The sequence below is a fragment of the Berghia stephanieae genome, chromosome 8 (genome assembly GCF_034508935.2).
Source record: "Berghia stephanieae isolate SIO BIC M18660-M18661 chromosome 8, UCSD_Bste_1.3, whole genome shotgun sequence".
Taxonomy (NCBI): Eukaryota; Metazoa; Mollusca; class Gastropoda; order Nudibranchia; family Aeolidiidae; genus Berghia; species Berghia stephanieae.
Genome location: NC_088367.1, coordinates 54,291,237 through 54,303,736, shown reverse-complemented (window position 1 = coordinate 54,303,736; position 12,500 = coordinate 54,291,237). Strand labels below are relative to the sequence as shown.

Sequence of the window (12,500 nt, the reverse complement as noted above, 5' to 3'; positions counted from 1 at the left end):
CCGACTATAACGGGGTAAAAAGTGGCACCAGATAACTTGTATATGGGGAAACTCGGCCTATCTGACTCCTATTAATTTGTCTACTCCTACTTGCCACTCTCCTACAAAGACGCGACGTACAGCTCCCAATCAAGAAAGATTAGTTTTGAAAAAAAAAATCATGAATTATTGAATAATTGATATCGAGTCTGATTCCCCACCGTGCTGTGTGACATTGAGCAAGTCACCTGAGCATTTTATGTAGCGCAATATCCACTAAACGTGGTCAACCCGCTTTACAATGGGGTTCTTGTCCAACTGCATCACGTAACATGTAGAACGAGATATGACGTCTGTTAGGCAATATTACATTTTTTTTCGGACAATGACAACGCTGTTAACAACCAGGAAGTCATTTTACACCTGAGTACGGTGAGAGAATGAAAGTAAAGAGCCTTTTTCTCCACTATGCACCAAGCGAGGCTCGAACTAGGACCCTCCGATCCTAAAGTGAGTGTCTTACACACACACACACACACATATATATATATATTATATATATATATATATATATATATATATATATGTATGTATGTATTATTTTAATATTTACCACAATGGTTGAGACAGCCTACATTAATGTTTCAGGCCCAATTAGCCATCGTCAGGACTGTGTGTTACATGAGTTTCGTTTGTTGACTGTCAACAAACCAAACTCATGTAACACACAGTCCTGACGATGGCTAATTGGGCCTGAAACATTAATGTAGACTGTCTCAACCATTGTGGTAAATATTAAAATAATAATTCGCTCCATTGCTACATGTCGAGCACTTTTCGTACCATATTTGTATCAAACACGATTCAATTTATATATATATTATATATTATATATATATATATATATATATATATATATATATATATATATATATATGTTGTCCCCTTATATATGAGTCGCATTTACTCACTTTATCTTTCTCTCCATTATAAATTTTAGATAATTAATCAAACCAAAATCTGCCAGTATTTTCCAATTTTTAAGTATTAAAAAAACAAACTTACCTATAACAAAATTGTCTGTAGCTTCATCAGCAATCAACAGTTGGCCCATTATGTCTTCACAGTCGGTCTTCGATTCATTCCACGTGGAATTCGTGTCCGGAAAAAATTTGATGTATTTTTTGCCATCTGAGAAAAATAACCAGTTCTCCGGGCTACAGCCTGGACAGGACACCCGTAAAATAATATATCGTATAGGCGATATATATATCTATCTATCTATATATATATATATATATATATATATATATATATATATATATATATATATATATATATAATATTACAAAATGGACGTTATCCTGCCACCCCACCCCACCCCACCCCCTCTATTAAATTAAATATTAATGAGTATTAACTGCCACTTAATTGTCGTAATCGGGGAGAGGGGGAGGGGAGGGGAGCTCGTAATTGAAAAATTTGGCCAGAAAACTCGTTATTCAAATATCGATCGATTTAAATGACCCTCATCTTGACAAAAAGTCTCAAACCTGGGATTTCACGAAGTCTCGAGTTTTGAGATTTTTTGCCTAGACGAGGGTCATTTAAATCGATCGATATTTGAAAGACTTTTCTGTCCAAAATTTTCAACCACGGCCAAGTACTCATTTTACACCTGATTATGGTGAGAGAATGTGAGTAAAGAGCCTTCTCCCAGGATTCAACAATGCGCCTAGAGAAGCATGAACCCAGGACCTTCCGATCCGAAAGCGAGTGTCATACCACAAGACCACATAGTCCTTTAAATCAGATATTATCAATTCAGGGAAGGAGTATCATCTGAGGTCCCGATCTTGTAAATAATGACTGAACCTATTTAGTCCTTTACTTGCCTAGTAAAAGGCTTTCTAGTCTGAAACCTTGAGCGAAGCAAGTGACCAAAAAATCGGTTCTTATAGAGTGCATACGCTTGGCTAAGAAGCTCACAACATTGCCATCCGGAAATATAACCAACCAACACACACACACACACTCAACTCTGTGTAACCTTGAACGTTTATAGTCCGGATAGTACAGTTTAGTGAGAATTACTCATAAACATGGATGGCAAAAAATAATAACAAAGACCCGAGTGACGTTAACTTCATTCTATCTATAGCCGTTTTTAATATTTGGCTCTAATGGCTTTAGCCTAGAATTGGGCGTGGTCAGGACGTTAACTCAATAAATCCGTTATTTTGTGCTGGTAAGATAATATTAGTCTTTATACTCTTCCAACACAAAAGATTTCATTAACACCACATCCGGTTTGGATATTGTTTCGTTTCGTTTTCTATTATAACTTTAACCTTACTTAACCCTCTCCTTACCACCTACAGCAAAAATTGTAACATTTGTTACGATACAATATACTTTTTTTCTTATTCAGATTTATATTGTACATCACAATGTTTTTTGTTTAATTAATAAGAACATACAGCTGGTTTGTAGAGATTATTTGAGTTTTTACAAAGTCCTTTTCTGCTGGGTAACCCTGCGGGCCATTTTTTGGAAAATGCTGAAAAATGATCTCTAAGGAGAAAGTTAATTTGCCTTAGAAGTAGCCATGAATTCGTCTGACGCCGTCCAAACAACAATCTGCCAGAAAGTGGTAAAACACGTGCTCGTACCTTCGACCACTCCAAACCATCGGCCTACCGCGACTGGGGATCGAACCTCGAAGCTCCTGATAACAGGTCAGACGTCGTAAACAGGAGGTCTCAGGTTCAATCCCCAGTCGAGCTGACTTTTTGGATTTTTTGGAATTTTTAAAAATTTGTCCTTGTATTTTTTTCTTTCTTGTTTTGTCTGGCACTATTTCATACAGACTTTGTCAGATCTTTATCTTACACCAGTGCCCACTCCTTATTTTATCAATTGGAATCGTCAGCCGCAGTGCAGCGCCGCAAAGTTAGCTAGGGCTAGGTGACTTGCTCAAGGCCACACAATGCAGCGGCGGGTGATCGAACTCGTTACCTTTTGGGTACGAAGCAAAGACCGTACCGCTGAGCCACGCTGCCCCTTAAGATGACGGCTTATAGTATTGCCAGTTCAAGATGTAGGATTCTCATTTATCACCACTTTGCGGCGCTGCGCTGCGGCTGACGCCTGGGTTATTCTAGTCTTACCTTGGAATAGACCCTAAAGACAAATTATGAATAACGGGAATTTTACTTTACTTTAAAACACTCCACTTTCCATCTGAGATTTCTGATGAATACCGCCCTGTCCCAGGGCAATCATATGAGACGAGCCACTCAGTGCGAGAGGTGTGTGCGTTGTGAATAGGGAAGAACAGTCGTGACGTCACACCCTCCACTCTTTTGGTTCCTAAACCCTTGGGAGTGTGTATGTAACAAGTCCTTCGGAGTACTTATAATGAAGAGATTACATAAGGGGGCATAACTACCATAATACCTGGATGTAGAGACAGATTCTAAGGATTACGGGACGTACAAGAGCGAGGACGGATGATCTTTATTGAAACCTCATCAGCCTCCAACAAAGAAGAAAGAAACCCGTCTGTCATTCATGTTCAAGATTGTAACAGATCAAATACCATCAATAAAGGCAGACTGTATTGAAACCTCATCAGCCTCCAACAAAGAAGAAAAGAAACCCGTCTGTCATTCGTGTTCAAGACTGTAACAGATCAAATACCATCAATAAAGGCACACTCTTTTTTCACGCCAAGACCAAACAAAAGAAAAATCCGTGCACTCACTTTTGCCAACCACATAACCGAAAACCTCATTGAGAGATACGCCACAAACAATTCGAACTGCTTCAAAATCCCACAGACAAGAACACAAAACTACAGAAATTCTTTCTTCATTAGAATTATCTTGGAGTGGAATGGGCTGGATGAACTGGTCATCATGGCACCACACCTAAACGATTTCAAGGCCCGACTGACATGGGCCCGCGCCCAATGAGGACGCCGCTGAAATACAACCAGACCATTGGTTTCTTCAGCGCCTACCATACAGATACAGATACAAACAACTAGCATTTATTTAGACCAGAAAATAAGATGCCTTCACTCTAACACCAGAAGATCATTTACACAAGGTACGTATCCAGTCCTCCGAAAGAGTAGTTTTACACTTCCAATGAAATAGGAACCAGTATTTTGACATCCCACTTATTCCCCTATTGTATGTGTTGCTTTTGTCCATGCATTTCTGGGGGAGTTTGGGTTTTTCTTCATCTACATCGGAGATAAATCAAACTGAGCTTATATTATCCCCTATCATTAATAGACAGAGTTTTACCATTCACTAGATAAAGCAAAACGAATGTGTAAATCACAAGAAGTCCTTATGGTAATGGGGGACCTAAATGCTAAGATTGGCAGAGGCAGAGATGGTGACATAATCGGACCACATGGACTCGGAGACAGAAATGAACGAGGAAACATCTGGGCAGATTGGTGTAGAACAAATAAATTAATGATTTCAAACACCTGGTTTCAACAACACCCAAGAAGAACCTGGACATGGCAATCACCAGGGGACAGAGCAAGGAACCAGATAGACTTTATAGCAGTATCATCAAGATTCAGAAATGGCATATTAAATTGCAAAACCTACCCAGGCGCCGATGTAGACAGTGACCATGTCCCAGTTGTTTGTACAGTAAGGATAAAGTTTAAAGCTATTCAGAGAACAGCTGGTAGAATAAAGAGGGATTACAGGTTATGCAAAGACAATGGCATACAAACAAAAATGAGAGAAGAATTTGAAAATGCACTCATGATACAAAGCCAAAGTGAACCTGATAACGAAAAATGTGAAAAACAATTTGATATATTCCAAAAGTGTGTCAAAGCAACTGCAGAAAAGCATTTACCAATAGCTCAAATAAACAGCAAAAAGGAATGGATGACAAATGAAATTCTGAACCTATTTGAAGAAAGACGAAAATGCAACAGAGGGTCTGCAGAATACCAAACATTGAACAACCACATTAAATCCAAATGCATCGAGGCACACGAGAACTATCTAGACTGGAAATGCTGCGAAATCGAAAGAGAATACAAACCCAACCCCCAACAAGCTCACCAAAGAATAAAAGAACTATCAGGGAAAAGGAAAAGCAAAGCAGCAGGAAGTTGTATCCAAAACAAACAAGGGGAACTGCTATTTGAAGAACAACATATAGAAAGCCGATGGGTAGAATACATAGGCGAACTGTACAATGATCCAAATAGAAATGAACCACCACTGAAATTCAAAGAACCATTAAGCGGACCAAACATCACCAAAAGTGAAATTGAACATGTCATGGAACGAATGAGGGATGGTAAAGCAACAGGCCCTGATGAAATATCTGTAGAGGTATTAAAAAGCCTAGGAGATCTAGCAATTGATGAACTTCACATATTATTCAACAATATATACAACACTGGGAAAATTCCAGAAGATCTCTGTAACTCTATTTTCATAGCAATACCAAAGAAAGCAGGTGCAGTCAGATGCGAAAATTTTAGAACTATAAGTTTAATAAGCCACATCAACAAAATACTGTTGCGTATAATTATCAACAGGCTAAGGAATAAGATTAACCCGAAATCGCAGAAGAACAATATGGATTCCAACCTGACAAAGGGACAAGGAACGCAGTATACCTCCTCCGTGTTTTAAGTGAAAGAGCTATACAGGTTCAGACCCCACTATACCTCTGTTTTGTCGACTACAAAAAAGCTTTTGATAGAGTACGCCACGAAGAAATACTAAAACAACTGCACTCCATTGGCGCTGATGAGAAAGACCTCAGACTCATGCAAACATTATACTACACCCAGCAGGCATCTATCAAAATCGGAAACTCTACAGGAAATTCCATTCCTATTAAGAAAGGAGTCCGTCAAGGGTGTGTTGCCTCACTAGATCTGTTTAATCTATACCAAGAAACAATCATGAGGGGCATAACTAATATGGAGGGAATAAAAGTAGGAGGTCACAACATAAATAATATAAGATACGCAGACGATACGGTACTCATTGCAACATCAGAAATCCAACTTCAAAAGATTGTTGACAAAGTGGTAGTAGATAGTGAAGCCAAGGGAATGAAAGTGAATATCACCAAAACGGAATGCATGGTAATACAGAAAAACCCCGAAAACAACAACACCTGCAATGTAACGATTCACGGCGAGCAACTTACCAACGTAGAAAGTTTTAAATACCGAGGTTCAATAGTGACAACAGATGGAAGATGTAACCGAGACATACGAGCAAGAATAACTCAAGCCAAACAGGCCTTCATGGACCTGGGAAACATTTTGAAAAACAAACAGATTTCGTTCGTGATTAGATTCCGAGTCTTGAAGTGCTACGTGTGGCCAATCTTGTTATACGGATGCGAAAGCTGGACTACAAATGCAGAAACACAAAAGAACATTGAAGCTTTTGAAATGTGGTGCTTGAGAAGGATGCAGAGAATATCGTATCCTGCACACAAAACGAACGAAGAAGTGCTAAAACAAACATACCAACAAAGGAAACTAATGCCCTTAATAGCGGATCGACAACTATCCTTTTTCGGACACATAGTAAGGAAAGATAAAAATGAATACCTGGCAAGTTGTGGAAAAATACCTGGTAAACGCGCCCGGGGGAGACAAAGAAAAACACTCATAGACCAACTGAAGGGCTTCACCAACCTAACAATCCAAGAGCTGTTTGAAAAAGCAAGAGACAGGGAGGAATGGAGAGAGATAATTCATGCCGTATCCGAAGCCTGGACCAGGCATGGAACCTAGAAGAAGAAGAATATCATTAATAGGATTTTATAGTCTGATGTCACGTCCGCCCAGCAACGGGGCAGCTTAGTTCTAAACAAAGAAAATCGGTACTTTTTATTCTTCATGCAGGCTATAACTTTTTCACATGCCATTTGATCAGAATGTATAAAAGTCAAAACATGATCATATTTATTATAATGTTTTTCTCCTTTGGATACCCTTTATGCTCGTCGGAAAAGTATTTCATAAGGGCGTCCGCCATTGTTACGATAGTTTAGAACCAGTTACTAAGTTACCATGCGTCATTACGAGGGAAGTGACGTCACGACTGTTTCAGCCTATTAAGACCAGGTCACGATTACATTAGAGACGCCGATAAACACTGATATTCATTTATAATTGATATAATATAATTGTCCGTGTGTTTTTGGTATAACATTTCTAATACTCAATACGATTGCACTCGCAAGTCAAAGACTTTACCTGATTTCACCCCTGGTGAAAAGAGGATAAGCCCAAACACAACAGACGTGGCAATCATGATGTGTTCCTCTTCACACAATGACGGAATTGATTCAAACTGTGGATAAAACAAGGACAAGTTGCATTGCATCAATTAAATATGGGATAAATACGATTCAACAGTCTGATGTCACGCGACCCGGCAACGGCGGCCATCTTGGTTCTAAACAAAGAAAATCATTGCTTTTTATTCTTCATGCTGGCTAGAACTTTTCATATGTCTTGTGATCAGAATGTGTAAAAGTCAAAACATGATCAAATGTATGTGTTTTTTTTTTCCCCTCTGGATACCCTTTATGCTCGCCGGAGAAATATTTCATACGAGCCTCCGCCATTGTTCCGATAGTTTAGAGCCAGTGTTGCTAAGTTACCATGCGTCATTAGGAAGGAAGTGACGTTACGACTATTGAAGAGTATTACGTCACTATAAATAGATCAAAAGTAAATTTTATAATGGATGAGGGAAAAAAAAGGAGAAAAAGGGCGGGGGGGGGGGGGGATTTGACATATTATTGGAGTAATCACAATTTTTTTTTGGTACAAATGTTTTGGGAGGAAATGCCATAGCGTCAGCCATTTAAACTACAAATCGCCTGCTCGGGTGGCGGGGTTGTGTCCAGGCCCGGTCCCCGTCGATTTATGTGCGCTATGTGGTCAGGGCAGAAGATCAAGGGGAAGGCCACGAGGAACATGGAGAAGAATTAAAGAAGCTGATATACAGAGAAGTGATAAGACCTGGAACGAGATGAAAAAGTTAGCTCAGGATAGAGAAGGATGGAAACTGTTTGTCTGTGGCCTATACCCTGACCCAGGGTGAAAAAGGCAATGATGATGATGATAATGCGGTCTTGGGGTATGACACTCGCTTTCGGATCGGAAGGTCCTGGGTTCGAGCCTGGCTTGGCGCATAGTTGAGTCCTTGGAAAGGGCTCTTTACTCACATTCTCTCACTGTACTCAGGGTGGAAAATGAGTACCTGGTCGTTAAACAGTGTTGTCTCTATCGGGAAAAAAGTGTAATATCGCTTATCAGTCTCGTTCTACATGTTACATGTTGCTGTTGGCCAGGGACCCCTTGTAAAGCGCCTTGAGCTTATTAAGTGGATATTGCGCTATATAAAAACTCACGTTGTTGTTGGCGTTGTTTTTTTTTTTTGTTGTTGTTGTTTTTGTTTGGTTTTTTTTTTTTTTTTTTGGAAAGGGGGGGGGGGGTGTTTTTGTTTTGTCTTTTGGTTTTGTTTTGATTTTCTTAGCAAAGAAAAATATAATATCGCCAAACAGTTGGCATATCTCGTCCTTCATGTTAAGTGTTGCTGTTGGTTTGGGAACCCTTGTAAAGCGCTTTGAGCTCATTTAGTGTATATTGCGCGGGAGTTTTTTAAAATGCTACTAACTATATATTGACAAATTGAATAAATAAACGCATGAAAAAAGATCCACGCTGAAAAAAAAATAGTTTCACTGTGGATCTGTTATCATGCTTTTATTTATTCAGTGTGTCAATATATAGTAGTAGCATTTTAAAAACCCTACAACAAACCTTGATAGAATAGCAGTAGCAACTAACCTTAATAGGAAAAACACACCAGTACCTTTTCTAAGACTAAGACCTATAAATAACCCAAAAAGAAAAAAAATACATGGGACGTAATAGGAGCATTTTTATAAATACTCACCTTTTAAAAATATTTATACCTAGGATTTCTTTCAAACGAAATACGAATATTAACCAATATGAGGGAATGATGATGGCTTCTGATTTCTTCTTTGTTTATGTTTTTGTTAATCGACGGAAACGGAAATAGATTAAATATAGTTGTTTTTTTTTTGGTGAAATTTTAGCGATGAACATGAAACTATGACGTAATTTAGAAATAAATCTGAATAAATTTGGTTTTGTTCGACGTGTACTTATTTGCAGGTCTAATTACGCAATTCCTTAAGGGCTCATTGTTGTAATGGAAATCTCAAAAATGACGCAAAATATTGTCCAATACAACAATGTTAAATTAGACTCAATAAGTGGGTTCGGATGCCATACCTGCATATATGTACGCATTGGTTTTGTTTTATTTATTCAGATGATGTTATGTAATCGCTGGTCACCTTTTGTTTGTTTGGTCTGTGTGTGTCAGTTAATATCAGATCGACCGTATATTATGCGTATGTTCTGTGTCCAATATTTAAGGGACGCCATACTCCGTTCTCCATGAGTACCAAATCAACCAAATTATTAATCTTCTACCAAATCTAATTTTTGCCAATGTTTTTCAATTCGTTCCCCTTTCATGTATGTCCTAAAAATCTCGTTTACCTTCTCCTGGTTGCAGCCAACAGTTCTTGTTCTTTTCCTATGTAATTTAACACTTCTCCATGACTTACTAATGCAGTCCAGGGTATTTCCAATAGTCTTCTGTACACCAACATTTCGAACGCTTGAAGTCGTTTTTTTTTATTTCGTATCTGAGTCTATGGTCTACGTTTCACCAACCGTACATTGGCGTTCGATGGTTGGCGGTTCAAACCTCTGAAGTCTCGATTTTCACGATCGGCGGAACAATTCTGTGAAGTCTACATACGAGCTTTGCGCACCATGTTTTATTTAATTTTGAACGTAGTGGATGTCATCATTGATGAGATTACCGGTAATCAGAAGGTCTGAGGTTCGATCCTCAGTCGAGGTCGATTGATATTTTGGGATGTTTTCTTTTTTCTTGTATTTTTCTTTCTTGATTTGTATGGCACCTTTCATACAAACTTATTCAGGTCTTTATTTTACACAGGTGCCTACTCCATAATTTCTTAATGTTCATCCACACGTTTCGCCAACGGGTAATATGACGTAATTTTTGGGAAATATAAGGCTACGTGGTCTTGTGGTTTGATAGGCTCCTTTACATTTATATACAATAAGACAAACAAATAAATAAGAAAAGTTCGATTTAAAAAAAAAAAAGTTTATTTACATTTCTTAATCAGAAATGACATTCAAATACATTATGCAATAGAGAATGAGAGAAAAAATATCAAAATCAATGAAAATGCATTATGGACAAGAGTATTTTTAACATTGGACTTTATTGTAAACGATAAATGAAAACATTTATTCTATTCATTCCCTCTGTCGACAAAATTGGTATTTCCAATCGATTTCAATTTTTCCCTTCCTCTGCCTTGTCCCAGGGAAATGGACTTCCCGGGGGAGTTGGACATCCCCAGATACAACAGGTGGAGAGTGGTCTGTCGAAGAGGTGTAGGGGGAGAAAAAAAGAACATGTTTTAAATCCATGAGTCATTAGAGTCTAAATAACAATAATAAATAACAATGTGAAATTGAATGTAAGCTTCGATTTAATATACGAAAACAGATAAAATGGACGTTTCGGGTTTGCCCCTTTGTCCTGTTTTGTTGATAAAGGGGAAACCCGAAACGTCAATGTTATCTGTTTTCGTAGATTATTTAATTGAAGCTTACATTCAATTTCACATTGTTATTTATTTCTTCGAGCTTCGAGCAGCAACATTTACATTACCTCAAAAGAGAAGAGAGAGAGAGAGAGAGAGAGAGAGAGAGAGAGAGAGAGAGAGAGAGAGAGAGAGAGAGAGAGAGAGACAGACAGACAGACAGACAGGCAGACAGAGAAAGAGAGAGACAGAGAGAGAGAAAGAGAGAGAGAGAGAGAGAGAGAGAGAGAAAGAGAGACAGAGAGAGAGAGACAGAGAGAAAGAAAGAGAGACAGAGACACACAGAGAGAGAGAGAGAGAGAGAAAGAGAGAGAATCCAGGCGCCAGCCGCAGGACAGCATGGCAAAGATAGGGATAGAAGCAATGTGTCTTGCTCAAGGACCAAACTTATATTTTCTCCAAAGAGCATACCTGAAGAGCTCCTATTATGATGACTTGTATAACAAGAGAGCCGAGACCGCCGAGTCTGGTGACACAGTAGCCGCACATGGCAAACTCCAAGGCAACTATTGCAAAGACAAAGGGGATGTGAGGATGGGAAGTGACGTCATCGGATGTCAAATACAGTGCTCCGACGTGAAAGATGATTGATGTGTACAGGATGACAAGGGGAGACAATTCTGCCAGGGTAAATATTGACATGGATGTGAACCTGGAGAAAGAAGCGTGAACAAAACATAATTTTAAGGGGGAAAAATCCCTTTAATAATCCCCAATGGGGAAATTTGTCTTCAGGGTCTATTCCAAGGGAAGACTGGAATAACCCAGGCGTCAGCCGCAGAGCAGCGCCGCAAAGTGAGCTATAGCGAGGTGACTTGCTCAAGGCTACACAATGCAGTGGGGGGTGATCGACCCCGGTACATTTCGGGTACGAAGCAAAGACCATACCGCTGAACCACGCTGTCCCTAAATTAGTCTTGCAAAACTGTTTTGAGCACATATATATATATATATATATATATATATATATATATATATATATATATATATATATATATATATCGCGATATCCACTAACCTTGCCCAAAGTTATTTACAAGAGGTCCCAAACCAACAGCAACACTTAACATGCAGGACGAGACATGACGCATGTTAAGCGATGTTACATTTTTTTTCAGACAGACACAACGCTGTAAACGGTCAGGTACTCATTATACACCTGAGTAGGGTGACAGAATGAAAGACGTCCGCCATTGTTCCGATAGTTTGAAACAGTTATTTAGTTACTATGCGTCATTACGAGGGAAGTGACGTCACGACTGTTAAAATATATTGTGGATAGTTAACATTGTTGTAATGGATAATATAAGATTTTTTTTAACTTTTAAAAACCTAAAAACTTATATTTTTTTTGGGCATATTTCGGTGAGTAGCTACTCCATGAATGATGAATTAAATGTTTGTGTGTCTGTGTGTGTGTGTCTGTGTGTGTGTGTCTGTGTATGTGTTTGTTTAATTGTTTGTGAATGCAATCTTACTGTGCATGGATATAAGGAAATTTATGATATATTATTTTCATGTGATTGTAACATGCCAAGAGACTGTAGTATAGCCGGATAAGCTGTGCTTAATAAATGTGCACAATTATTATTATTATTATTATTATTATTATTATTATTATTATATTATTATTATTATTATTATTATTATTATTATTATTATTATTAATAGCAGTAGTAGTACTAGTAGTAGTAGTAGTAGTAGTAGTAGTAGTAGTAGTAGTAGTAGTAGTAGTAGTAGTA

The 12,500-nt window shown here is 38.3% G+C and overlaps 2 protein-coding genes across 2 annotated transcripts in view; both read right to left on the bottom strand.

Moving 5' to 3' along the window:
• Positions 1 to 9,056, bottom strand: part of LOC144977887 (uncharacterized) — a 35,651-nt gene extending 26,595 nt beyond the window's left edge. The window contains exons 1-3 of the mRNA XM_078923294.1: positions 8,970 to 9,056; positions 7,256 to 7,352; positions 1,045 to 1,203 (exon numbers count right to left, since the gene is read on the bottom strand). Coding sequence (XP_078779420.1) covers positions 1,045 to 1,203; positions 7,256 to 7,313 — 217 coding nt within the window. The 5' untranslated portion in view covers positions 7,314 to 7,352; positions 8,970 to 9,056. The remainder of the gene's footprint in view (positions 1 to 1,044; positions 1,204 to 7,255; positions 7,353 to 8,969) is intronic.
• Positions 9,057 to 10,246: 1,190 nt separating this feature from the next.
• The window catches only part of LOC144977886 (uncharacterized), a 5,548-nt gene continuing 3,294 nt past the window's right edge, over positions 10,247 to 12,500 (bottom strand). Inside the window, exons 2-3 of the mRNA XM_078923293.1 lie at positions 11,170 to 11,410; positions 10,247 to 10,533 (exon numbers count right to left, since the gene is read on the bottom strand). Coding sequence (XP_078779419.1) covers positions 10,402 to 10,533; positions 11,170 to 11,410 — 373 coding nt within the window. The 3' untranslated portion in view covers positions 10,247 to 10,401. The remainder of the gene's footprint in view (positions 10,534 to 11,169; positions 11,411 to 12,500) is intronic.